This window comes from Candoia aspera, chromosome 5 (genome assembly GCF_035149785.1).
Source record: "Candoia aspera isolate rCanAsp1 chromosome 5, rCanAsp1.hap2, whole genome shotgun sequence".
NCBI lineage: Eukaryota > Metazoa > Chordata > Lepidosauria > Squamata > Boidae > Candoia > Candoia aspera.
In genome coordinates, this window is record NC_086157.1 from 87893026 (window position 1) to 87919422 (window position 26397).

The 26397-nt window shown below is 36.8% G+C and overlaps 1 protein-coding gene across 1 annotated transcript in view; it reads right to left on the reverse strand.

Moving 5' to 3' along the window:
* Positions 1-26397, reverse strand: part of LSAMP (limbic system associated membrane protein) — a 551275-nt gene that overhangs the window by 175998 nt on the left and 348880 nt on the right. Inside the window, exon 3 of the mRNA XM_063305680.1 lies at positions 15579-15704. Within this exon, the coding sequence (XP_063161750.1) occupies positions 15579-15704 (126 nt within the window). The remainder of the gene's footprint in view (positions 1-15578; positions 15705-26397) is intronic.

Genomic DNA, 26397 nt, shown 5'->3' on the forward strand with positions numbered 1-26397 from the left:
AGGAATTGATCTGTTAAATGCCCAGAAAAAGAAATATTGGAAAAAAAAATAACAACCCAGAAATCTTGCTCCAGGATCTGTTTGCCTTTCCCAAGCACTCTCCCATGAATCTGATCAATAGCAGAATAATTAAAATCATTCATGATCAATTGATTAGCTTTTCCAAGGTCTCAATTGCCTGCATTAACAGCAGTTTCCTAAGAACACTGTGGGTGAACCTCTTTTCACTGCCTTTGTAGCTTTAGCCTAGCATTTACAGAGATGACAAATTTGTCTTGACTTTAGAATATAGATGGAAGTTCTTATTTCTGTAAAACATTTCCACAAGTCACTAGGTAGTTATAATAATCTACAACAGTAATATATTAAACATTAAAACAATATTGCACCATTAAATAAAAAGTAGAGAGTTTTGCTGACATCTTGGGAGTTTAGAGGGTGAAATCTGTCATTATATTCTGCCTCTGTGCTGATCCCTGTGGCTGACTCAGAAAACATTAGGAAATTCCAACCTTAGAAATCTTCAAAGTGGCCAGTTCTGATATAGTGCAAAAGATGCTTGGGATCCAGTCCTCTGTTTATCTGAAAAAGGACAGAGATCAAGCATGGCTTTTGTATTTCTCAGAAGAAAGCTGCAGTGGATCAGTCCTAAGATCTATGTAGTCTACCTTTCTGTCATACACACAGTGGTCAACCATATATGGTCAGCATATGAGGGCAACAGCCTTCTTCTGCTTTATATAAGGCTTTCTACCTCTGATTCTCGAGGCAGTGTATAGCCATCAAAATTAGAATCTTCAACTAGTGTACAGCCATTGACAGGCTTTCTCCTCCATTATTTTGTCTCATCTTCTTTTAAACCTTCTAAATTGATGTTCATCATTATATGTGATTACAGTGAAATTTCCCTATACGTTATTGAAAAATATTACTTCTGAATCTCCCTGCAGCATTTTCACTTGAATTCTAATGTGAGAGCTGGAGAAAAACCTTTCTCTTCTCAGATTTTCCAAGACATCAATGATTTTATAGATTTGCCTCCATGTCCCTCTCCTCATTACCTGCCTTATTTATAAGCTAAATAAATCCAGATGGTGTAGGCATTTTGACTTGATGCTGGACTGCTATATGAAAAATCAAACAAAAATATGCATCTCTTTTTAAACCTTTTATTTGAAAAGCCAAGATAGCAGGCCAGTCCTAACTCTGTTAGTCTTAACTCTGAAAAGTTACCATTAACAAATAATGAAGAACCATTAGATAGGTTGCAAAGCAAATTTAATTAGTGATGAAGTCTGTTAATATAAGTGCAGCCATAGAAAAACTTCTCCCTATATCCCACCTACATATTGGCAGTGTGCAGGGAAACCCGCATAGAGTGCCCGGATGGGAGGAGATGGGCGGGGACAAATTGGATAAACAAACAAATAAATAAATAAATCTGCTTTGATAGATTTAAGGAACAGGCTCTAGCTGAAAGCAAAGGATTATGCTGGACTAGGATGTTTTCCCTCTGTCTGGGAAAGTAGTTAATGACTATGTCCCAAATACATAGATGACCTTTAACATCTTCTCTCAACCACAAATTCCTGGTAATTAATGATGGCTTTGATAACAAATCCAGAAAACAAAGGCATGAAAAAATGGGACAGAAGACAAAAGAAATCCAAGTAAGTTCTTATCTATTCCTATGTTCATTTCAAATCACAGAAACATAGGAATAATAATAATAATAATGATAATAATAATAATACATTAAACTGGTATGCCACCCAGCCCTCAATAACTCTGGGTGGCTCAAGCAAACAGCTGTATCTGATCTCTATACCTCGGAACACAAATTTAACTCTGTATGTCATGTGTTTATGTTACCTGCTTTAGGGGATTCGCCCTGGAATTGCTGATTGGTATATTCAGGGTCCACAGTAATGTGTCTTGAGAACTATTTAAAAAGCCATATCCCCTAAAATATCAGGGTGACCCCTGTGCACTTAGGACTCTGAAAGATTGTTCTTAGAAAGAGCATCACATTAAATCAGTATAGAAGTATTTTTCTGATCAAGGTCTCAGGAACAGAAATGAAAGAGTAGTTCATCTCTCTTGGCTCCTACAAGCTGCCCTATGTGACAAATAAAGTTCTATTTCTCATTAGTTTCATATAACAGACTGTAGCATCCTGAAATGAGGGCATATTTAAGACCACGGTTAAGAGAGGGATTGGAAAGCCTGCAAGTCATAAATCAGAGCACTGCTTTAGTTCTCCAATAGAAGGAAATTAATCTTTCTGTCTTTCTCCCTCTCTGTCTGCACCTCAGAGACTTCAGAGTCCAGCTCAATTATTTCTGAATCCAGCATGCACTTTGAAAAAAAAACCTCATGCCAGCTTGTTTTTTTAAGCAACACCGAACCTAGTAAGGCAATGCCAAATCATTCATGATTCAGGGTACTGATTTTGGTGGTAATGGGGAGAAACTGGAGAAGAAAGATAGGGTTTTAGATTTTAGGGCTGCCTATGAAACTCTGTGGGTTACTTTTGGAAAGTGTTCATGAAGGCTTTCCTTGTAGTCTGGGAAGGAGAAAGAAAAATCAGTTCCTTTGATAAAGAAGAACTAATCAGAAACAGAAGGATTAAATTTAAATGAAAAAATAACTGAGAACTGCTATCCTAAACTTTTCCATTGTACTACAACTCAAGTTCAGCTTCTCCCTCCCTGCTGCTGTGCTAAGTTCAATAAAAGAAGATAGGTGTTAAGTATAAGTAAGGACAATACAATTTTGCCATTTCATTTTATGCGAAGCTACTGAAGTGTACTCATACTGGAGCTGTTAAATTCAGAGAATGTGTTTTCATTTCTTAATTTCTCCCCTTCTTCTTTATATAGCAGAATATTTTTAAAAGGTATGCACTTTATCAAACCTGGCCATAAGAGAAGAAGCTTGCTCAGGATTTCTTATCCTATGTATACAAAAAATTATTGTTAAAGCAATTATCCAAAATCTACAGACATATTTATGGCCAATCTGAGGCATCATGAGTTTAGGCAAAACCTGAAAAGGATTATTAGCGTTCTATTTACTTGTATTTGTTGAACTGTTAGCTTGCAGTGTCTGTTTTCTACCCTCTTAATACTTGTGTAATTGCTTCATTTAGCATCGTCTTGACTATCATTATAACTAAATGAATGAATCGTAACTAAATCCTCCATTTCCAGAATTTTATTCTCCCAGTCCTTTAATCAATTTGATAAAAGAGGATTTGCTTTAGAAACTTTAGATTTTATTTTTAGGGAAATATTCATGGGTAAAGTGTGGTGGTATTGCACTCATTCAGTGATGACTTATTCAGTCAAGAATGTCCAATCCTTCCTTATATAATAATCTCTATTTTTTGTTATATAATAATATATTTCATTTCTAATAATTATTATATTACTATACCATAATCTCTTTCATCATACAATATTCCCTACACCTCTTGTGTTTCCCTGCTTCAATTCAATCCCAGGACAAGACCATGAAGAGTAAACTCCACCCAATGAGCTGTTTTATTAGCAGCGCAAGTGTCACTGCTAAAAATGAATGTTGCCTTGAAAAATCATTTGAGAATTTCTCCTCCTACAGAAATCTGGATAAATCATACATTTGATTTCTCTGTCTTGTGGAGAATTCTGATATATCATTTGTACACAGTTGTCAAATTGATAAAGAGGATGAATACTCTCCCACCTTAAGATGAAACTGTTTGATAATTTTGTCTCAGTGAATTGCATAGTCAAAATATCATACAACATTTTGCATGGTCAGGCCCTGCAATTTTGAATTAGATTTACGGTGCAATTTCTTTTCTCACCAAAAATGAACCGAGCTTCCTTTTGTTTTTACAGGTGAATCATGGCTGGTCAAAAATGAAATGTAGCCTGAACTGCAAGAGAATACATGAGATGATTTTGCCATATTATAGCATAGTTTGTTGCTCCTCTGTGTAACTAAAAATGGATATTTAAAAATGCTGAAGAAAAGAATAATTTTGACATTATTCTAGAACATGTTGGTCCCTTGCTGTACTTTACTTTATCCAGCATACTAAAGAAACAAAGCGTAAAGATTTCATAGCTGACTTCTTTCAAATACTGTGCACTAAAATGTAGTTTTATCTTGAGATTTGCATTAATGCCAATTTGGAGTGACATTCATCTCTATTAAGTTTTATTCCACCTTCCCCTAAATTATCTATATCAATCTTCTTCAACTTGGTGCCATATTGGCTGGGAATTCTGACAGGTGTACTCCCAGTACAGTCAAAAGATTGCATGTTGAAGAAGAATGATGTACATGTTCCTTATTGTCCATACATTCTTCTAACCCATATACATCGACATTAGGATTAAGCAGGTTTTCAAATTCTTCACAACAAAAATATAAATAAATAATGATATTCTCCTGGGCGGGGTGGGGGGGAAATGTACAAAGTCAGCAATTTAATTTTCCCATGCCTTTCCTACCTATGTCTGGTGTTCTAGAATACCTGTCATCAACCTGATTGGAGTTGGAACCCAATAGGTAATGGGGCTACGTAGGGCCTTCAAAAGACAAGGAAGGAATTCTATTATCTCAGAGCATGATCTAAGCTGAAAAAAAAGTTGGGGGCTTTAAAATCTCCTTTAAGGTAGAGTTGTATAATCTCTGACATTTATAATTCAGCGTGATGTAAGTAACATTTTTATTTTATTTTATTTTATTTATTTATTTTCTATCCTGCCTTTATTATTTTTATAAATAACTCAAGGTGGTGAACATACGTAATACTCCTTCCTCCTCAGTGTGGCAACTAGGGTCTGTGTCACCTGGGGCAAGCATGGATTCCGCAACCCCCCTGGGGGGGGGGACATTCAGTATACAAATACTATTTTATCATTTTGGTGCCTCCCTCACTGTGGCACCCAGGGCACATGCCCCACTTGCCCCCCCAGTTGCGGCCCTGTTCCTCCTCCTATTTTCCCCACAACAACAACCCTGTGAGGTGACTTGGGCTGAGATAGAGTGACTGGCCCAAGGTCACCCAGCCAGCTTTCACGCCTAAGGTGGGACTAGAACTCTCAGTCTCCTGGTTTCTAGCCCATTGCCTTAACCACTAGACCAAACTGGCTCTCTACTACTCCACTTCTAATCCTCGGGTTGATTCAAACCATTGCAATGGAAATACTGTTCCCTGATGAATAGTTCCATCTCCAGTAGTAATATCCAAAAGCATTACACTGTATTCATCTAGAAAAAAAGTAACCTGTGTCTATATTCCTGCACCATTGGCCGAAGGGAAGGACAATGCTGATGTGGGATTCTGTAAAGATCTATACAAAGGCATGTGCAGAAATTTCCAGTTTGAAAGTAATGCTGCCCAGGCTATTAAAACCAAAAATCCAATAAAAGTTATTTATAGTCAGTGTAAACTGAATAGTTAACCATACACATAAAAGGGTATAACTCCAGTAATTATTTTGCTTCATATAGTAACTGGGTCTAAACAGCAGTAACAGTAATTAGTAATGTTATATTACTAACCTATGCAACACATCTGACCTTTTAGAATGAGGTAATTCACCCAACTTACACACACACACACAAATGCTCAGGAATTCGTTAAACATCCTTTTACTCAATTGTCACTTAGGCACCTGCAAAATGTTTGAAGAACATTTTGTGAAGGCTCTGAAGCAGTTTCTGAGGTGCTGCATCCTATCAGATCAGCCACTTTGATGGCCTCTCCACATTGTCTGAACATACACAAGTGTTGTCTCTACATTCAAACTTTTGGTTTGGTGCATCAAATTCCCTCCACTCAGTTCCACAGAAATATGCAAGAATGAGCATCCAGCTCTACTCTCATATTTTCTTATGCACAGTATATTGGCCCCTTTTCATTTCCAGCATTCTGAAAATATATAAAAATGGAGCATGATCAATACATTCCAACGGATGACCCAGCTGTCATCATTGCTGGGTTCTTACATTAGACTAGCCCAGGGGGTGCTGCAATAGCTGTATGTTTGGGCACCAGTCATAAGTCCATTTTTTCAGCACTGTCGTAATTTTTTTTTTTAAAAAAACTGTATTATTTTTCAAAGCATAGTTTATTCATTTTATTTTATTTATTTATTTTCTATCCTGCCTTTATTATTTTTATAAATAACTTAAGGTGGCGAACACACCTAATTTCTCCTCCTATTTTCCCCACAACAGCAACCCTGTGAGGTGAGTTAGGCTGAGAGAGAGTGACTGGCCCAAGGTCACCCAGCCGGCTTTCACGCCTAACGTGGGACTAGAACTCTCAGTCTCCTAGTTTCTAGCCCAGCACCTTAACCACTAGACCGAACTGGCTCTCTACTACTCCACTTCTAATCCTAGACCTAAAGAAAAAAGAGAAACTATAAAAGTACAAAGTTAGAAAGAGATAGAAAAGGAAAGCCACTGAATGCAAGTTATGGAGGGGCAGGAGAGAGTTTTTTCCTTCTGGCAATTTTGCTATTCCCCCAAAGCCTGAAAAAAGATAAACTAATAAATAATGTAAATAAATAAAATAACATTGTTAAAACCAAATAAATCAAAATAAAAAGTGATCCTACTCACTTTTGTAGTGCAGCTCTTGGCATGTCATATGAACCAGAGTGTGGTTCTCAAGCCAAAGGAAATTGCATCCCTTTGCACTAAATAATACATCAGAGTTAACATTCTACAGTACCTGGATTCATACAATATGCTAAAGCCAAAAGCAAACACATTTTAGTTTAACATTTGGGTGAACTGTGTCAGTGTGAATGTCCTCATTCTGGTGGAGCTTGATCATCTGTTTAATTCTGCCAGCAAATGAAGAAAAATGAACTCTGTGCTTAAATATCTGGTAGAACATTCAGGAAGCCAGTCATCTGTCTGTTTGGACTCAGAATCAACTGAGTCCTAATAGGGCTGAAAGCAGCCAGGGCCAGAAGGGCATATATTGGTGGGAAAATATTATTCACACACTGAGAATTTAAAGAGAAAAACATAGAATCACTTCTTTACTATTGACCTAAAAGCTTTCTCACTCACCCACTGTTGAAAGAGTGTTGAAAATTTTTTCCACTAATGTTTTAGTGGACACATTATTTGCTAATAACATATATGCCTGGGACCCATGTCCCCTGTACCTTGTCAAAACTTATTCGCTTTATATAGTGCTGATTTTTTAAATTAGTGGCTGCTCTCTGGGCTCAGTAAACAGAAATGGCATGGTTAGCTTTGCTTAGTGATGTGTCTATGCTACAAAAGATAATCACTGTAGCTTTGCATCTACTAGTCCAGAGTATAAAGACAATCACAAAAAGTTAAGGTTGTTTATCTCTCTGACTGCTCATCCCAAACCCATCTGTTAACTATATATCAGTGGCAGAAACAGTTGTGGAGAATGAATTAGGGACTGATGTCGTTTCTAAGAAATTACACTTCTTTTTTCATTCCAGAATACCTCTAAGAATTAAAGGTGATTTGCACTGATATTTGCCTTCTGAATTATTAAAGGATTTATTTCCTCATACCTCATCTCAAAACCCCTTTCCTCAAGCTCTTGTGTCATAGCTGACAGTGATAATTTAACCACTGGGAAAAAAAACAAGCTTGCTGAAAGTAGGATAGGAATTTGGGAAGTAGTTAGTGCCTGAAAAGCTAGAAATATCTTTTTTTTTTCTTCCATGTATCATGGAAGAGAAGACAAGAGAGGAAAGCAAAAGGTTGCTTTTGGGTAGAAATGTGCTTTTACTTTCTTCTATCTACATTTCAGATGAATAGTAGAATAAAAACGTCATTTAATATCAATGCTTACATATAACCCTGGGAATTTACCAATTGTCATGTATTAAGAAGAGATCCGTAATTCTAAAAATAAGACTGAGTTCATGAAAGTTGAATGCAAAAAAATAAGACATTCTTATTGATACAGCACTTACTTCCTTCCTTCCTTCCTTCCTTCCTTCCTTCCTTCCTTCCTTCCTTCCTTCCTTCCTTCCTTCCTTCCTTCTCCTGATATCATATACCATACTCTGCTTTTTTTTTTTCTCAAAAGTAACCACATTAGGTTTTCTGGGCCGGTCAAATCTATTCTTTCTGAACTTTCACAGCCTGTGCCAGATATATTGATATGGTGAAAAGAAGGGACAAGATAATGCAGAGAATGTAAACAGGTAATAGTCAAAAAGGATGGCAAAAGCTGTTTCTCAGGCAAAATATTACTGATCAATATTAAACAGGGTTATTTCAAAACAATCGTAATGGACTGAAAGTTCAGATATTTAATCCTTAAAGAGCATGCAGAGCAGAGAAAGACTAGAACCAATCAGAATCCATAAAGGAGAAATCTATGGAAAGCAGCCTAGAGGAAATAAAAGATGCTGAAAATCTGCCAGCAAAGAGAGTAGAATCCTGACACATATTTTGTCTCTTGGACTTCAATATTTTCAAACAACGTACTCACTTTCAACATCTTTCATTCAACTCTCTCCTTCAAAAGTGAGGAGCTGACTGGCCATCACCATTTCTTACATTTTCATCTGGGATAGTCTTTGCTATTTTAATCATTCTAATGTAAGAACTCTTGCAAGATGATGCTGTCAAGGTAATGCATGCTATATGCCAGCAAATTTGGAAAAGACAAGAATGGCCATCAGACTGGAAAAAATCAACTTATATCCCCATACCAAAAAAGGGAAACACTAAAGAATGTTCAAACTATCGAACAGTGGCACTCATTTCACATGCCAGTAAGGTAATGCTCAAGATCCTGCAAGGTAGACTTCAGCAGTTCATGGAGCGAGAATTGCCAGATGTACAAGCTGGGTTTAGAAAAGGCAGAGGAACTAGAGACCAAATTGCCAATATCCGCTGGATAATGGAAAAAGCCAGGGAGTTTCAGAAAAACATCTATTTCTGTTTTATTGACTATTCTAAAGCCTTTGACTATGTGGACCATAACAAATTGTGGCAAGTTCTTAGTGGTATGGGGATACCAAGTCATCTTGTATGCCTCCTGAAGAATCTGTATAACGACCAAGTAGCAACAGTAAGAACAGACCACGGAACAACAGACTGGTTTAAGATTGGGAAAGGAGTACGGCAGGGCTGTATACTCTCACCCTACCTATTCAACTTGTATGCAGAACACATCATGCGACAAGCTGGGCTTGAGGAATCCAAGGCTGGAGTTAAAATCGCTGGAAGAAATATTAACAATCTCAGATATGCAGATGATACCACTTTGATGGCTGAAAGTGAAGAGGAACTGAGGAGCCTTATGATGAAGGTGAAAGAAGAAAGTGCAAAAGCTGGCTTGCAGCTAAACCTCAAAAAAACCAAGATTATGGCAACCAGCTTGATTGATAACTGGCAAATAGAGGGAGAAAATGTAGAAGCAGTGAAAGACTTTGTATTCCTAGGTGCAAAGATTACTGCAGATGCTGACTGCAGTCAGGAAATCAGGAGACGCTTAATCCTTGGGAGAAGAGCAATGACAAATCTCGATAAAATAGTTAAGAGCAGAGACATCACACTGACAACAAAGGCCCGCATAGTTAAAGCAATGGTGTTCCCCGTAGTAACATATGGCTGTGAGAGCTGGACCATAAGGAAGGCTGAGAGAAGGAAGATCGATGCTTTTGAACTGTGGTGTTGGAGGAAAATTCTGAGAGTGCCTTGGACTGCAAGAAGATCCAACCAGTCCATCCTCCAGGAAATAAAGCCAGACTGCTCACTTGAGGGAATGATATTAAAGGCAAAACTGAAATACTTTGGCCACATAATGAGAAGACAGGACACCCTGGAGAAGATGCTGATGCTAGGGAGAGTGGAAGGCAAAAGGAAGAAGGGCCGACCAAGGGCAAGATGGATGGATGATATTCTAGAGGTGACGGACTCGTCCCTGGGGGAGCTGGGGGTGTTGACGACCGACAGGAAGCTCTGGCGTGGGCTGGTCCATGAAGTCACGAAGAGTCGGAAGCGACTAAACGAATAAACAACAACAAAAATGTAAGAACAATTAGAGAGGGGCTTCGGGGTTAAAAAAAAAGGTGATTATTTATCTATATGTGTAACTCTAGACAAAAGTAAATTAAAGGTATATTATAAAAAGATGTGTCTTGCTGCTTATGGCATTCCGTGTGATGCATGAATGAGAATTGGGAACAAGAGAGGAGAACCATGGCCTCCTAAGGGTTTATAAGCTGGATTTATCTACAGTATAAGCTAAGATATTTGGAATCCACTACTGAGTGACCACAATAAGCTGGAATCAGGCAAGAGGATTTGCTTCATGTTAGATGAGTTACTGCAATTCTACTAAGATTTCAGTGATGGCTTGCATGCTCTGGCTTTGCGGTGTAACACTCCAAAAGCAGGAATAGCTTTTTGATCTCCCCTCCCACCCAAGTGAGAAATGACTATCACCCAAGTTGCAGGAACACAATGTGGTGGAAAGGTATAAATGGATGACAATTGGTGAACAACACTGAACAATTCTGTTGCTCTGAGTGAACTACTTGTGCCTACTCTTACCTTAGTGTGATTAGTCTGATACTAATTACACTAATCTGAATAGACATCCCTAGCAGTTCCGCCTAATTAGGACACATGTCTCTTTGCTTACCCCATTGAAAAAGCAGCATGACTGACTGGATAGTTCTAGGCAGTTTATGCTACAATCGAGAAGTACACAAAAGGGGCTAAGTATTGTGACCTGGAATCACTCTCTGTATAAGAGTTGCTAACCACGTCCCATAAATCTCTCAACTAATCTTCTCATTGGAGATATAGATCCCAGTACAGACTGACTTTGACTGAACCAATAGGTATGAATGATAACAAAACACCCATTTACTAGAATGTTAATTTGCACTCCAGGATAATATTTGGCATCCAATGTGACTTTTATGGGTCCAAAGGTAGTCCTGCAGATACATAAGATACTAGAGGCTGATGCTTTGTTTTGTAGCATGCCAAAAAAAATATCTTTTTTAAAAAAAACAAACCAACAAACCAAACAAGCAAACAAAAAGTGTGGGACAGGGAACCTGGTGAGCACCAAAGTAGTTCTCATAGGATTTATTGGTCCTCTGAGACCTGCATTGCCTATTCAAATTTCTCTGATAGAAGACTAGTTATTAATTTCATAACTGTAGTAATGATTTACAGGGACAGGAATAAAACTATATTCTGTTTTATATTGTATTCTTATCAATATGTTGATTAAAGAGTGAAATAGCATATAGTGTATCTTTGTGCCTGTGTACCTATATAACGTATATGTGTATCTACATATCAAGTACCTCTTTGTCTCACTAGCTTTGCAACTTATTTTATTGTAGGTCATACATATAGGAAGATCACATTGATGGAAGGAAAGCAATATACTTACAACATCTACTTTGATACACTCTTATGCTTCCAATAAAATATCAAGGAAAATATCTTAAAATATCAGGGAAAAAAATCTAGAAAATGAGTGAGTGAAATTCTACTATGAAAGAAGAACAAATGCTTGAAAAGATATGACTTCCCAGAAAGACTATATTTTGCAAGTGACGGGAGAGTAGAGTAGAGCACACATCCTAGCACATCTCCCTGGCTGGCTGGCACATTTGCATCTATACTGACAACAACAGAAGGAAATAGCTAGGCTATAGGCCCTTCCAAATTCCATAGAGGAAACATTCTGTCTTACTGGCTCTGTTCAATGTTCTTATTTTGGCCTAGTTTCTTCTTTGTACCAATTTCTTTTTGGCAGAATTTCTATTCCTTACTTATTATGTAGCTTTTTTAACTGGGGGAGGAGCTGAAGCCACAAAACACATTTCTGGATTTCTTTCCCCACTACTGTGGCAGTTCTTGCACTCATGAATGTACTAGTACAGATATAATAGGAGAAGCAGTACAGTGACAACACAGAACTTGAAATTCAGTGGATGATTTCAAATACTGACTTTCAAAGATGTTTCAGACTTTACGTTTTAGGGCAGCTATTACTCCCCTGTTTCCTTGACCCCAAGTGCAGGGTTGGAGAAAGCTAAGGCAAATCTTATCAAAGCAAATAAATTCTCCCTGAAACCATACTGGCTTTAGCTCTAGGTTTTAGCTGGAAGTTTGACTGACCATTTGATAATTTCACTCTAATTTAGGTTGACCTAATTTAAGTTGACCAGTATGAAAGTAATCTTCATATCTTCCATTCCTATCACCCCTCTTTCCTACCCCTCTGATTTTTTTTTTAACATAATTTCACAAGTCATGCTCTGGAAATTTCTGTCTAGTTTGTCTAACACTTATGCTTGGGATTTATATAATCAAATATCTTCTTTTAAAACAATAATATCTCAGTTGAAATTTATGGTCTGGGCTTGATTCTATTTTCCTCATTAATCTGAATAAATCCATAATTCATCTATAATGTAAACAAAATATCAATGTGGACATGTTTCAGTGGTCTTGGTTTTGTCCAGGGTCACTATTGACCAGAAAAAAGAGCTCGATCATAAACACTGAAGTGTCTGGAACCTAAATCAGACACCATCAGAAGTTGAATTGGCACACATTTGATTCCATTTGTTTTAAAAATTTAAAACAAATGGAATCAAATGTGTGCCAAAAATTTAAAACAAATGGAATCAAAAACAAATTTTCACTGAGTGAAAATTCATCATTGAATACTAGAAAAGAATTATTTTACAAATCAGCACAAGTACTGAAAAAATATAGCATAAAACAAACAACTCTAAATGTTTTGGGCTTCAATTCAATTAGCATAGCCAACAATCATGGCTTAAGGAAAATCTAGATAATCTTACATTATCTACCACTGGTATAAAGGTTACCAACAAAGCAATAATATGTGTCTCTACTCAAAAGAAGTACATATGTCTAAAATTGCAGTCTTGCTTACATAATGGTGTTGTGTTATCCTAATATTACTTTTTCTAGAGAGAAACAGTAGTGGTAGGATCTGTTGATCACTCTTATGTATGGTGATAAGTTTCCTGAGAAGCTGTATAATTAGGGAATAGCATGTCCTTAATTAGATGCAATATTTAAAATACAGTATTTACTGTATTGATCACTGTAAGAATCTATATTGCCACTTTATGGCAAAACTGAAATGAGCCAGAGGTGATAATGCCATATATAATCTTAAACTCAGGCAGTTTTGTGGGACACAGTTAACCTGACTGAAGTTAGACACAGTGTAATAAATGAAGACTAATTAAAATTAGATGCCATTACTTTAATACTGTTTAGAAGGAACATGAATATGGTTTCATTAATGCAGATACAGAAGTGAAAGGAGCTTTTGGACTCTTACAATATAGCCATCTGTCTGTTTCCTTTTGTCCTTTCTTCGTAAGTGAAGATAAGTAAAGCATTTAGTAAGTTTTTTACATCTACCATGAAGTGAAATGGAAGTTTCTGTTGTGTGCATTTTTCATAATGAGTGTGCATATGAACTGACTGTTGTTACAGAGTGCTTTGAGTATCTTATTGCAAGATAATTATCATCATGGGAGAGAGTGAGATAGGCAGGTAGAGATCTCAGGGCATATTTCCACTGGATTGTTTCTCTTTCCCAAAACAGTTAAAAAAAAAAGCCAGGACCCATGCTTTTATTTTTTTTACAATATTTTTTGGCCTCTCAGGGCCACATGGCTGATGGATGATCATGTGATGATATCGCCAACATAAGCAGGATCAAAATATTATACTTCGTAAAAATCCCAGAATTTTAAGGCATCCCCTTTGCCTCTTATTCAAATTGGGTATCTGTGGAGAATTAGAGGCAAAATGTCCATTTCAAAAACAAAAAACAAAACCCATAGATGAAAGTCAAATCCCCAAAGTATGGATGATATATACACAAATTCTAGGGGAACAATTTGCAATTGCTTGGGAAGCTACAGAAAGAGAGTTGAAGGATAGGGACCCTACGAAGCCTGTGGATTGCCCATTCCTGTTTTAAGTATCTCCCCCAGCCCTTGTAAACTATGGTTATGCATCTTTGGGCCATTCCACATAATATGGTTTTTAAGAATACACATAAGAATATATAAAGTCCCCCTGGTGGGAGGAGATGGAAGGTGACAAATTTGATAAATAAATAAATAATTTTGAAATATGTGAAGCACGAATGTTCAAAAATATTATACAAATATAGTAATTAGATACTGGTTGTCCTTCTTCATCCAGGAGTTAGATTTGACTATAAAACTAGCACAATATGTGAAATTATCCTGAGTATGCAATTCTACAAACTCTTAGTGTTTGTTTATTTTATCGAATTTATACATTGCCCATCTCACTATGTAAATGACTCTTGTAAGTGTTACAAGTGGATTTTAGCATCACTTTTAAGCAACCATATTAATAAAAATGTTTTAAAGAACTTGTTAGCTAACAGGAAGAAGAGGGGGCCTCACGTTTATGAATACTGACAAATGTTTCTGTTGCTAACAAATGCAATTCCCAGTATGTGGCTGTGCAGGCAGCCACTTAAGAAACATCACATAACATACATAATATCACTTTGTCCCTCTAGTGAGTAAATTGTAACAATATAATTATACATTGAGGGGCACCCCCTTCCACAGAAATTACAGTTTTGCATTTAAGAAATGCCAACATTTTCTCCTTATTCAATTATTGGAGTCTATAAGGCACATTTCAAGTTGCATGATAGTTTTTCTGAGGATGATACAGTAATGTTTACAGTACTTTATAGCATAAAAATCCAAAGGTCAAAATTCTGTAGCAAAAATCCTTACTATTTTTGTTCCTATTGTTTCACCATTATGAAAAAAAAGTATCTTTGGTTAAAAACTTTTCAGACCAAAAATCGATATACAACACAGTCCTATATGTCTTAGAAGGGTTGGTCTGTTTCAGATATACACTAAAAATAAACAATCTAAATTTGCTCCTTTTCTTAAGTGATCATCCTGTGGGTCAGCTAATGACAATGCCCTTTTGAAGGCAATCAAGCATTAACGTATCAAAAGAGCAACTAAACTGTCCTTGACCTGGCTGAACTTGCACTCAATTTCTACTAATATTTTCTCTTTTATACAAAACACAGAAAAAAGGCAAATGAAAAACAAGACACCAACTTCTCATCTTAGTAAAAATACAGCAGAAATCATCTAAAGAGACTAATGTTGCAGGTAACATGAAGTAACTACTGGCACAATGCTAAAAGCCATTGTTGTGGCTTTCAAAAGCTTATTTCAAGCACATTATTAGAAGACAAGGCCTTTCCCCTTTGTCTGCCACTAATGTTGGTTTCTTTATTGCTATAATGTTTTTGTAATGAAAAAAAGATACAGGCTATTAGGCAAAAACAGCTGCTAACATACAAGTCCAGACACAGAGAATACTTAGTCAGATATAGAAATGCCTTCACAACATGGTTGATCCAACCAACTTTTTTTTAAAAAAAAGCTTCATGTTCTAACTATCCATAAATGACATGTAGGAGAATAAGAGCCATTTGAAGCATAAAGGTACAAACCATGGCTTCCTACCTGTTGGGGTGAGGTGCCTCCAGGTGATGACAGGTTCAGGACGTCCATTCGCCATGCACACCAAGGTCACATTACTTCCTTCATTCACAGTGACATCTGAAGAGATGTTGGAGATCTTTGGTGGAACTACAGGAACCAAAATGTTTGGTCAGAGTTGCCTTAAGGTGATCAAAAGTGATATACAAATGTGTTAAAGGTACAATTCTGAATCCTACTATCATTAATAAACAGGAATCAAATTTATAAATCACATAAAAACATAATTAATTCATACCTTATTGAATGAATCATAATTGTTTGTTTGTTTTTATGGCAATTAAATTAAAATTAGTTAGACCATATTATACCTTAGAGTTGAATAAATCACAGCATGTTGTCCTACATCTGGGTCTCTTGCAGATCTGCTTAGAAGTTTTACTTAATTTGCTGTTTTTTTATATGTCAGCTCAAAATAATTATTTGAAGCAGCTATGCTATTCTACCTAAAAATAGGGCTGGCTTTAAGTTTACTTCAACACATGGACTGGGTTCATACATGCCGTAAGTCATAATCCATAATTTGCAAAACAGGATTTTAAGTCAACACCAAATCATGTTACAGCTGAGTGAGGTATATGAACTTAATACATGGGTCTGCACATTTTAATGTCTAGTAATTTTCTTTCCAGGAATGAAATGAAAGTATCTGCAAACATGAATGTGACAGTATCTATGCTTGAAGAGATTTAACCACCTCCCTCTTGCTATCTTCAGGAAGCTGAATTTGCTGTGAAATATCTGTCACAGTGTGTAGTCATGTTTTAGTTTGTGTATTGTAACCTCCAACACTTAAAATAGAAACTAACAATATATTCTTATTCTAAAGATTAATGCTGCAGTCTCCTTGTTTTATTAACAAGGTAACTATGTTCTACTTAATGAATGTAGTCCTCTAAAAGTGAATTCAGAGAACTGAATTATAGATGTTTAAAGCAAGATCCATGATTTACAAATCATCAATTCAAGTCATGGGTTATTTTAATGTATGAATCTATATGAGTGCATCTCCACGGCCCACTCTGAAACTAGTTTAAGATCAAGAACTATAAACAGAAGAGACCAAAGGCCTTGTCATGCTGTATTTTGGAAAGCGTACATTTCTCACAATGCTGAAAATGTTCTATTGCTGTTTATTATTAATACTATTATTAATAGTATTATTGCATAATTATTATTTCTGATAAATATAATCAGTAAATTAAAATATGCTGCAATTCTGCTTTATATTTTATCCTCTTTCTCAGTAATGTCTCCCTTCTTTGGGTTGTCTGAAGCACCCATCACCACAGCATGTTATTATGCTGACTGTTCTTTTTTATCTACTATATGTTATATTAATTTTGCCTTGAATAACTTTGCTCCTCCCTCTTTTTTTTTTTTTTTTTAATAAGACAGCATTTGTTCTTTTGGTTAAGGTACTAGTTTTTTTCATTAAATAAACATTCTACAAGATTTTTTAAAGTTCAGAACTAGCTTCATTTTCTGTATATTACAACTAGCAAACTGTATTACATCTTAATATGATTACATAAATATATGTACATAACTCCCAAATTCTGAGATTTCTAATTTAGATATGGGATGGAAATAAAACAAATAATAAGACATCAGAAGGAAGGGAAAGGAAGGGAAGGATGGAGAAAGGCTGATTATGAAAACCAGAGAATAAGCACAGTCCCTCGAAACTCAGAGAAATGTAAATGTATGCAGTATCTCTGAAATGAATCTTCTTTGTCATTTGGAATTCAGTTCATCTGAACCAATGAACCATTACTTCTGAATAAAGATGAAAGAGTCTGGGCTCTGAAGCTGGATGTGATCCTTATTTAGTCATACTTACAATAGATCACCAGAATCCCTTCAGTAGGTAGTGAACACTCAAAGGCATGGGTTCCACATGTAACCCAATTATTTTCTTTTTTTACAGTTCCTTAGAGTCCCCCAGAACTGGTGGGACTGAACATTGTGGAAGGGAGAGGGAGTTTGCGAGTCAAGGAGTGAAATGGCTGAAGATGACCATTTAGCCTCTTAAGAATACCCCAAAGTTTCTAAAACACACCTACCCTGAAGTCTACCCTTTTCCAGTGCTTTTCCATCTCTTAAAACAAAGAAAAACTGGTGCAGTATTTACCCTCTAGCAGTAGAGGGTGCTGAAACACTGGGAAAAAAAATCATTTCACCCTCTGCTGATGAAGGAAAAAAATGCATCTATTTTTAAGGGTGGAGGAGAAATTTTCTATTACCACCCCCCTCTTTCTCACACACATGAATAAAAAAGAACAAAAATGTAAGTTAAAGATTAATAAAATACCACATAGAGTCTGGTGCGGCCCTCAAGCTGATGAATCCCTGCTCTAAGAGCAAAACCATCATGAAGGACAACGACCTAGAAACTTCCTTCATTATTCCAACTTATGAACAACCATGATCAAGCAGTGATCCATCAACTCTTCCCCCTTAGCACAGCAGTCATGTCTTGACTAGCCCTCAGGATCTGGTAGGGAATTGTCAACTTTGTCCACCTGGTCTCTGGCTTTGCACTGTTCTCTCTTGTCTGGCTTCACATTCTAAGGAATTCATTGGGGGCTGAACTGCCCCCAAGTGAATGGAAGGTCTACTTTATTTTATTGAACCACTTCAATTTTACACCATTTCATTTTATACCAAATGTTTTGCAGGACAGGGATGTTTGGGCTAGAAAGTCTTGATCCTTTTCAGCACTATGACTTTACAAAATACTATCTTGCATATGCCAGAAATAATCATCTCTAATGCACACAACTGCATGGTTTGTGTTTCAGTGCGATCTCGGGGTTTCTATCAGTGTCAACACAACCTAAGAACACTGTACCATCAGCTAGAAAAAAAAATCCCTCAATACAGAATTATAATAATTTGAGAAAATCCAGTGTAAGAAAAACTGAATAAAACAATGCATTCACATAAGGTGAAATGAATTTACAGCGTGCTCTCTCTCTCTCTCTCTCTCTTTCCCAATACCATCCATTCATTTCTCCATGCCAGAAGCTCAGTCATTTTGCTTATGGGAGACAGGCAAAAAGTAGATCACCAACTGTTTGTGACTAAGTAACTGAGTACATATGTGGAATAAAAGCTGCTACCTAGCTTTTCAAAACAGGGATCTGTATAAACTGTCAACTTTCCATATATATACCTAGCCCAGGTGATATTCCAAGCTCTGGTATTTCTGACATGAACAATACACACTGATGTAAAGAATAAAGAAAGAAAGAAAAAGGCATGGAATACCCTAGTGCAATCAGGAATGCACACAATATGAAAGCAAGTTATTTGTTTTCACAAAACATTAGGGTGTATCTTAAACACCAGGTTCACAAAGCTGTGAAGAAAACCATCTTTAAACACATAAAGGCCACATATCCTTTCTGAACAAGGACTGTAATATCATTTCCTGATTTAATATATGCGAAATATCTTTTGAAGTATTCCCAACTATCCTTTATTAGGTCACTTGGACCCAAATGTTGGTGCCTCCAATGGTCTCTTTCCTCTTCCACATGTATTTCATCCTTCTGGTCCTTTTGTCTTATCACCCATGCAAAGCCACTGTTCTTCCATTTCTCTTCTGCTTTTATGACTTTATCTAAACATGCACCTTGACAATTGCAAAGGAAAAAAAAAGGAAAGCAGGGAGGGATAGAGGTGAAAGAGAGCTAGAGTCATAAATTTAGTTCCTTTTAATATTTCTTAAATTTATGTTTTCAGTACAGCCACAAAGAACAGAATTCTTTGGGACTTCTTTACAGCTGCATGCTGATCAGTGGATCACTGCTGCATCTAGTGACTGCATGATTGTCTGAATGAGCTACTGAATATTAAAACCCACTAAGAAGAACCTTTGGAACTACTCGGGGACAATAATTTTCAATTAATTAATTTCAATCTTAGTGTCATTGTGACTTACCATGAAGACTCCTTTAAGCTCAAACAAAAGAAAACACCCCTTTGTCCCAAACGTTCCTCCTCACCAAAGATCTGATGCCCTACCCTCCTCAAACACACATTGGGGTTTTGGTTATTTGCCAATCCTTTGAGATTCTCAGGATGTCACTGTATGAATGAGGGAAGTGAGTAAGCTAATACTTCATAATGTTCAACTTTGGGAAGATAAGGACATTATTAAGCTTCCATCTGGGAAAAAAAAGGTTATGGACATAAAAGCCTCCATAGACGCTCCCCAATTAAGCCTTAAGGATTGTAATTTCCTCATCCCTGGCTCCTAATTAACAAAGTTTTTCATCAAATACAAAAAAAACTAAATTATCCCTTAGTGAAAATGAAAAGAAGGGAGAAAAGGCTTTGCTGCCCATCACATGCACAGACACCTTGGGCTTTTTGGAGCTGACATTTATTTGCTACAATTAGTGATCTTTTCCTAGGGCAACTAATTGGCAGCAAATTGGACTCATTAGTAATTGTTGAGTTAAAGTGAAATAAAAGAGGAAAGGGGATTTATAGAGGGGCCTGAACTGGTAAATAGGATTATATGGCCAATTTCCTCCTACTCAACATACCTAGGGCTAATCACACCCATATGAAGAAACACTTTGCCACTTTTATCCAAGTGGGTAACTGTCTAAGCAAATATCCAAGATCTTTGGGGCAATGCATGCTAATACCTATCCATCATTTTGAAGGTACAGTATCTGACATAAACTTCCCCATTAGTAGTAACAGCTGCCTGATTTTTGTTTTATTTTTATTTTTTTTTGCTGAAAATCAATTCACAGGAATCCATGAATGGCAATTATTCCAGATCAATTCAGTTACTTACCAAAAGGTAGACTTTTTTTTCCTAGACAAGAAAGTCTCAGTAGGAATGAAATAAGCATAAAAATAAGGGAGAAATTTCTACCATTAAACCAGAAAGTTATTCCTCACTGGTTGACCAAGTGTGTGTGTGTGTCTGTGTTTAAAGTCAGGATTAAAATATAATAATAATAATAATAATAATAATAATAATAATAATAATAATAATAGCCACATAAAACCCCAGAGTTAACAACTGTTGATAAGAAAGACAAAAAAAAAAAAAAAAGTCTGGATGGTGGACCTGGAGACAGCAGAAGAGAAATAACTGGAAAAAAAAATCACAAAATACAAAGACCTGCAAATAGAAGTAGAATGACTGTGGCAAAAGAAAACAAAGATAGTACCAATAGTAATAGGCACCTTGGGTGCAATTCCAAAACATCTGGAGGACACTTGACCACCATCAGCATTAACAAAATCATCACCAGTCAATTAGTGATTTTGTCAATATAAAGGCAGCTTTACTTGCTCACCTAGCAGTTCGAAAACATGCAAATGTGAGTAGATCAATAGGTACCGCTTCGGCGGGAAGGTAACGGCGTTCCGAGTCGTCATGCTGGCCACATGACCCGGAAGTATCTATGACAACACCGGCTCCAAGGCTTAGAAACGGAGATGAGCACCACCCCCTAGAGTCGGATTCGACTGGACTTTACGTCAAGGGAAACCTTTACCTTTACCTTTACTTGGAACAGCTTACATTCTGCAACAATACTTTTAATATTATCAAGCAACAACATCTGTCTATCCCAGGTCCTTGGGAAGGACTCGATAGGTGGACAAAACTGCCCAATCCAGTCTAAACATCTGGCTGACTGTGCAATCAACCATAACAATCAAAGAAACCTTAGGAGATGGCCAAGATAGGAACAATAGTATAGCAATGCCAAATTTTCTTAACTACATCATGATTTAAAGAATTGTGGCAATATGGTAGACTTTTTAAAATATATATATTTAAAGAAAATTTTATAAACCACCTTCTAGCAAAATATTCAGAATAGTTGGCATTTTGCAGTTAAAAAGACATACTGTAATACAATATGGGAAAGCAATAGAGGCAGAAGGGGAAAGAAGCATAATCTGGTACTTCATCTATCTGTCTTTCTGTCTAAAAGATTTATATGACATACAGACTGCTAACAGTTCTGGGAAACCTACAAGATTTAATAGAGCAATATTAAATATAAGTATGAAAAAGAAACTAAATCAGTAGCATTAAAAGACCTAGTTAAATAAATTTGTTTAAACCTTGAACTGTAATAAGTTGGGAGTTGGCTTTAAGATTATTGGCAATTTACTCTATAATATGGACACCATGGAGAAAGAAGAATAGATGTTGATGTCAAATGCTATTTGTGACAAAGCCCATAAAAGATGCCCCATTGATGACCTAACAATGTGCTGTATGCTGTACAGGTAGTCCTCGCTTAACGACCATTCATTTAGTGATGGTTCAGACTTATGGCGGTGCTGAAAAAAACTAACTTATGACCAGTCCTTGCACTTACAACCATCATAGCATCCCCATGGTCATGTGATTATGATTTGGGTGCTTGGCAACAGGTTCTCATTTACACCTGTCTCAGCATCCTGTGATCATGTGATCACCATTTTCAACCTTCCCAGCCAGCTTCCGGCAAGCAAAATCAATGGGGAACTGCATGTTTCACTTAATGACCATGTGGTTTGCTTAATGACTACTGTGTAAAATCGGGTCAGATTCACTTAATGACCACTTCACTTAGCAACCAAAATTCCGGTCCCAATTGTGATCGTTGAGGACTACCTGTATAGTAGAAGCTGTAAATAACCTGGGTTTAAGCAGGGAACAGTTTGTACTATTGTAACAGCATAGTTGGGCCGTATAGTGAAAGGCTGGAAGTGCAGGTTCTTTAAAATGAGTAATCTTGGAAAAAGGGACAGCTTTCAATTATATTTCAGCTCCCAAGAAATTAAAGAGAAATTTTGAACTTCTTGAATTCCATCTGAAATTATGCAGAATGCCCTAGATGCCCAGAGAAAGAGGAATAAAAATAAGACTTCTAACACCCATACAGACTAAATAAATTAAATTTTAACCCAACACCTAGCTGGAGTGGTTTGCTATTCCTTAGATATAACCTAAATTCCAAAGCAAATGGCTCTATTTCTTTGTTCCTGGACCTCCTCCAGCTTCTGGGGTCATTTATCAGAGCTGTGGAGTGATGGTACCCCCCAGCTCAGACATTGCAATTTATTTCTCAATGTCCCTGAAGTTCTGCTTTTGTCTTCAAAGGATTCAGATTGCTTAAATACAGCAATGAGGAAGGGTGTGGAAAAATCTGCCTTGCCTATGTGTTAGAAAAAGCATCTCTCCCTCTGAATGTTGATTGTTACTCAGATGGACTCTGACATTTAGACTGGCAGGAAGGCTGCAGTATTATGAATACTGACTTAGTATTCACAACAAAAACAAAGTGAGATCCTTGAACTAAGCTCAAAAAGCAACTTATAATGTGTAAACCTGTTGACAATACAGGGAAACGTGGAACTCTCTGGTGAGACCATTCACCATGCATGCTGCCGCATTCTAAATCAGTTGCAGTTTATAGACTGCCTTCAAGTTCTGCCCCATTAACAGGAGTTGAAATAATCCAGATTTGAGATTACCACTTTATAAACCATAAAGAAATGGTCTTTCTTCTCCAAGTAGGGAAAGAATTATCACAAGATTTATCTCTTCCATGCTACTGAAGTTATGGGGATATCCAGATGGATCCAGGGGGACCCCTAGATTGCAGTTCTGTTCCTAAAGAGGCACAGCAAACCTGTACAGAACAAGAAGATTTAATGGTCTAAGTAACTGCCTTCTCTCTATGCCATGATGGAAAGGAATTGCACATGCTAATAGTAGAGCAAACTTAATCCATTTCCTCAAGAAAGAAGCAATAAGACTGATTCAGACAGATGTTATTGATAATATTAATTAATTAATTATTCACATTTCTATCACTGCCCATCTCCCCCTAAAAGGGGGACTCTGGGCGGTTTACAATAAAATTCACCTTAAAACCTAACATCATAAAATCACCAATATTAAAATAATAAAAATATAAATATAAAATCCAAGTGGGAGATTTCCATTCCCTCGGGAGAACTCTACTTCATCAGCCACCCCCAGGAAGAGCTATTGCCCTTCCCATCCCAGGCGAGGTGGCAAAACCAGGTCTTCAAGCCCCTCTGGGAAGTTGGGAACGAAGGGGCCTGCCTCACCTCGGGGGGTAGAATGTTCCACAGGGCAGGCACCACTACATATACAGTAAATTCAGATGTATACCATTGGCCCAAGTGACATTATGTCCAGCAAAGGGCACTGATTGGAACCACTGGAGGTGGATCATATGCCTGATAGCCATGGATTAGCATCTGAAGATGCCAAGACCTAATAATTTTTCCATCATATCTGATCAGATTCTTCTTTGGAAATGTTGCATAATCATTAATGTCAACTACACCTCACTTTTCATTTCCTGCAGCTGCTTCCAATGTGGGACACTGTGTTTTTACTCTAATGAAATGAATGAGTAGGTAGCATTGCTATCAATAGTATGGCAGTTAGCCCAAGAGGATGGAACTAGATACAGTATATATCTGCCTCTTTTTTTGGCTAATAACACAATACTGAAGATGAAGAGCCAAACTGCTTTTAGCTTTTGCCAAATCATGGACAAAGCTTTATGTTTCACTTTTCTTACTGTTGCAATTAAATGGAAAGACTATTGATGGAATCTGAGATAACTGGGGAATATGAATATGCTCCATATGTTGCAAATGCAATACATATTTCAGATGTATAAAGCAACTGAGCTGCAGCTTTTTAAAACATTAGTGAAGTAGGCATCATCCCTACTGAAGTTACATCGACGCCTTGCCTGTGGGTGAGACTGTAGCCTGGCTTCTACTTGGAGCTGTCCAGAGTCCTGCATATGTCTATAATCCAGCAACACTGCTAGGTCTTATATCCCAGCCCAGCTATGTTCGCTAAAAGCAACAGCATGAGTCAAACAGTATTTAATTCCTGATTTCATGGGAGCAGAGATGTGACCCACTGTCTCATGCCTTGTTTTCTGATGATTGTGTAGCCAAACACATCAGTGGGCACAGAACAAGGAGAGAGACTGTCATGTTTGGGATTTTAAAAGCCAATATGTTGCCCTTTGAAACCTGTATGCCAAGGTTGGTGGCTACCTCGCTCCTCTTCCATTTTATCATTAGAATGGTTTACATTCATTATAGTTAAACATGAAGTAAGAAATCTGTCACTATTTGGATTGGCATTTGGTCTAACAAGTAACAAAGGCTACAGATGGGTTAGGGTTAGGGATAACCTCAGTATCACTAGCTTAAGCAGGACTGTTGAAATGTGGCTTTCCAGATGTCACTGAATTCAAAATCCATTATCCCTAGTGTTGATGAGAGCTGCAATTCAGCCACATATGGTCTGTCTGCTGAATGCCAATTATTTCACAATAGTATATGATAAAGGTTTGTTTAAAGAATGTATTTATAATAAAGGTATTGGGCTTTCAAATTACTTGAAAATATACTGTACTGCATCTTTTTGTCTACAGGACTGGTGCAAAAGCCTATCTTTTCAGTCTTTATAACTTTGAACCTTTGAAATATTTATAATACACAGAGTTTAGGCTTATCACTTTAAATATTTCATTGGTTCTTTCCCCCTCTCCCTAATTTATTAATAATCAAATAGTCCATTCTTCAAAGAACACTTTTAAACTGACATCATTTAGTTTCTCGATGAGAAGAGAAAAAAGAGTACTGAACTGTATCACATACCACAGCAAAATAATTTTGGTACCATATACACACATAGAGGACAGAAATGGACCTGCTTACTATGAAGACAGAATTGAGCTACAAACCCTAAGTCTTTTCTGAACATCCTTTTCATCATAGCAAATATGATTCATCAAGTTAGAATTGAATTTAAGCAGATTATATGCTAAAGTCAATCTAATTGCTGATATAAGATATCAGAATCCAACAATGTTTTTCACTTGTTGAAAGCCAAGCAAGACTTCCAGGAAAAAAAGTCTTTGGATGCTTTTGACCTAGAAATTTCATACCAGCTACAGCTTTCAGATTAATGTACTTATGAAAGCATGCTGTGAATAGAACATGGTATTATTGTTACTGTATATTTGAATTACACTAAGGAAGATTGATTCTAATAAATCCAAATGATTAATCCCTGTGATACTAACTCAAAAAAGTAAACAGTTTTTAAAAGGCCAAGTATATTGTAGATTCAGGATTTTTGTTTAAAGTGCTGATGTGAGTAAAGATAGTCAATCATTTTAGAAAAGTCTGCCCTAACCTGGAATTCTCTCCCAGGATTCTGAGACAGAAATAGATTGTGGAAGAATTGAGCAGAACAGGGCTGTGCTATTCCGTTAATCCAAAGGCTGCATTTGGTATTCCAGAAGTCTCTCTCCAGAAGCATCTGAGGGCTATACCCAAGGCTTCTGGGGATATGACCCTAACATCACATATTAAATACTTCTGATGTGGGTTAAAACCTGTGAAGTCTAAAGAAGCAAATCAATTCTCTTTACCACTGTGGCATTAAAAAAACAAAACAAAAACAGGAATATTTTATAGCTCTTCCAGTTTGAGAATGCAGACCAATTTCTTACCTGAGAATAATGCATGAAAGAAAAGTTGTCCAATGTGTTCAACTTATCAACGATAGCTAAGTTAATAAATGTGAATTTCACATTAAGGTTATGCAGGATGCTTATTCATCAAATGGCTGAGCTCATATAAAGAACTCAGCCACACATTTTTTAATCAGGGTTTTGAACCCAAACCCATAACTAGGTGCTCATCTACTATGCTAAAGGAAGGCTAAAAGCAGTAAACC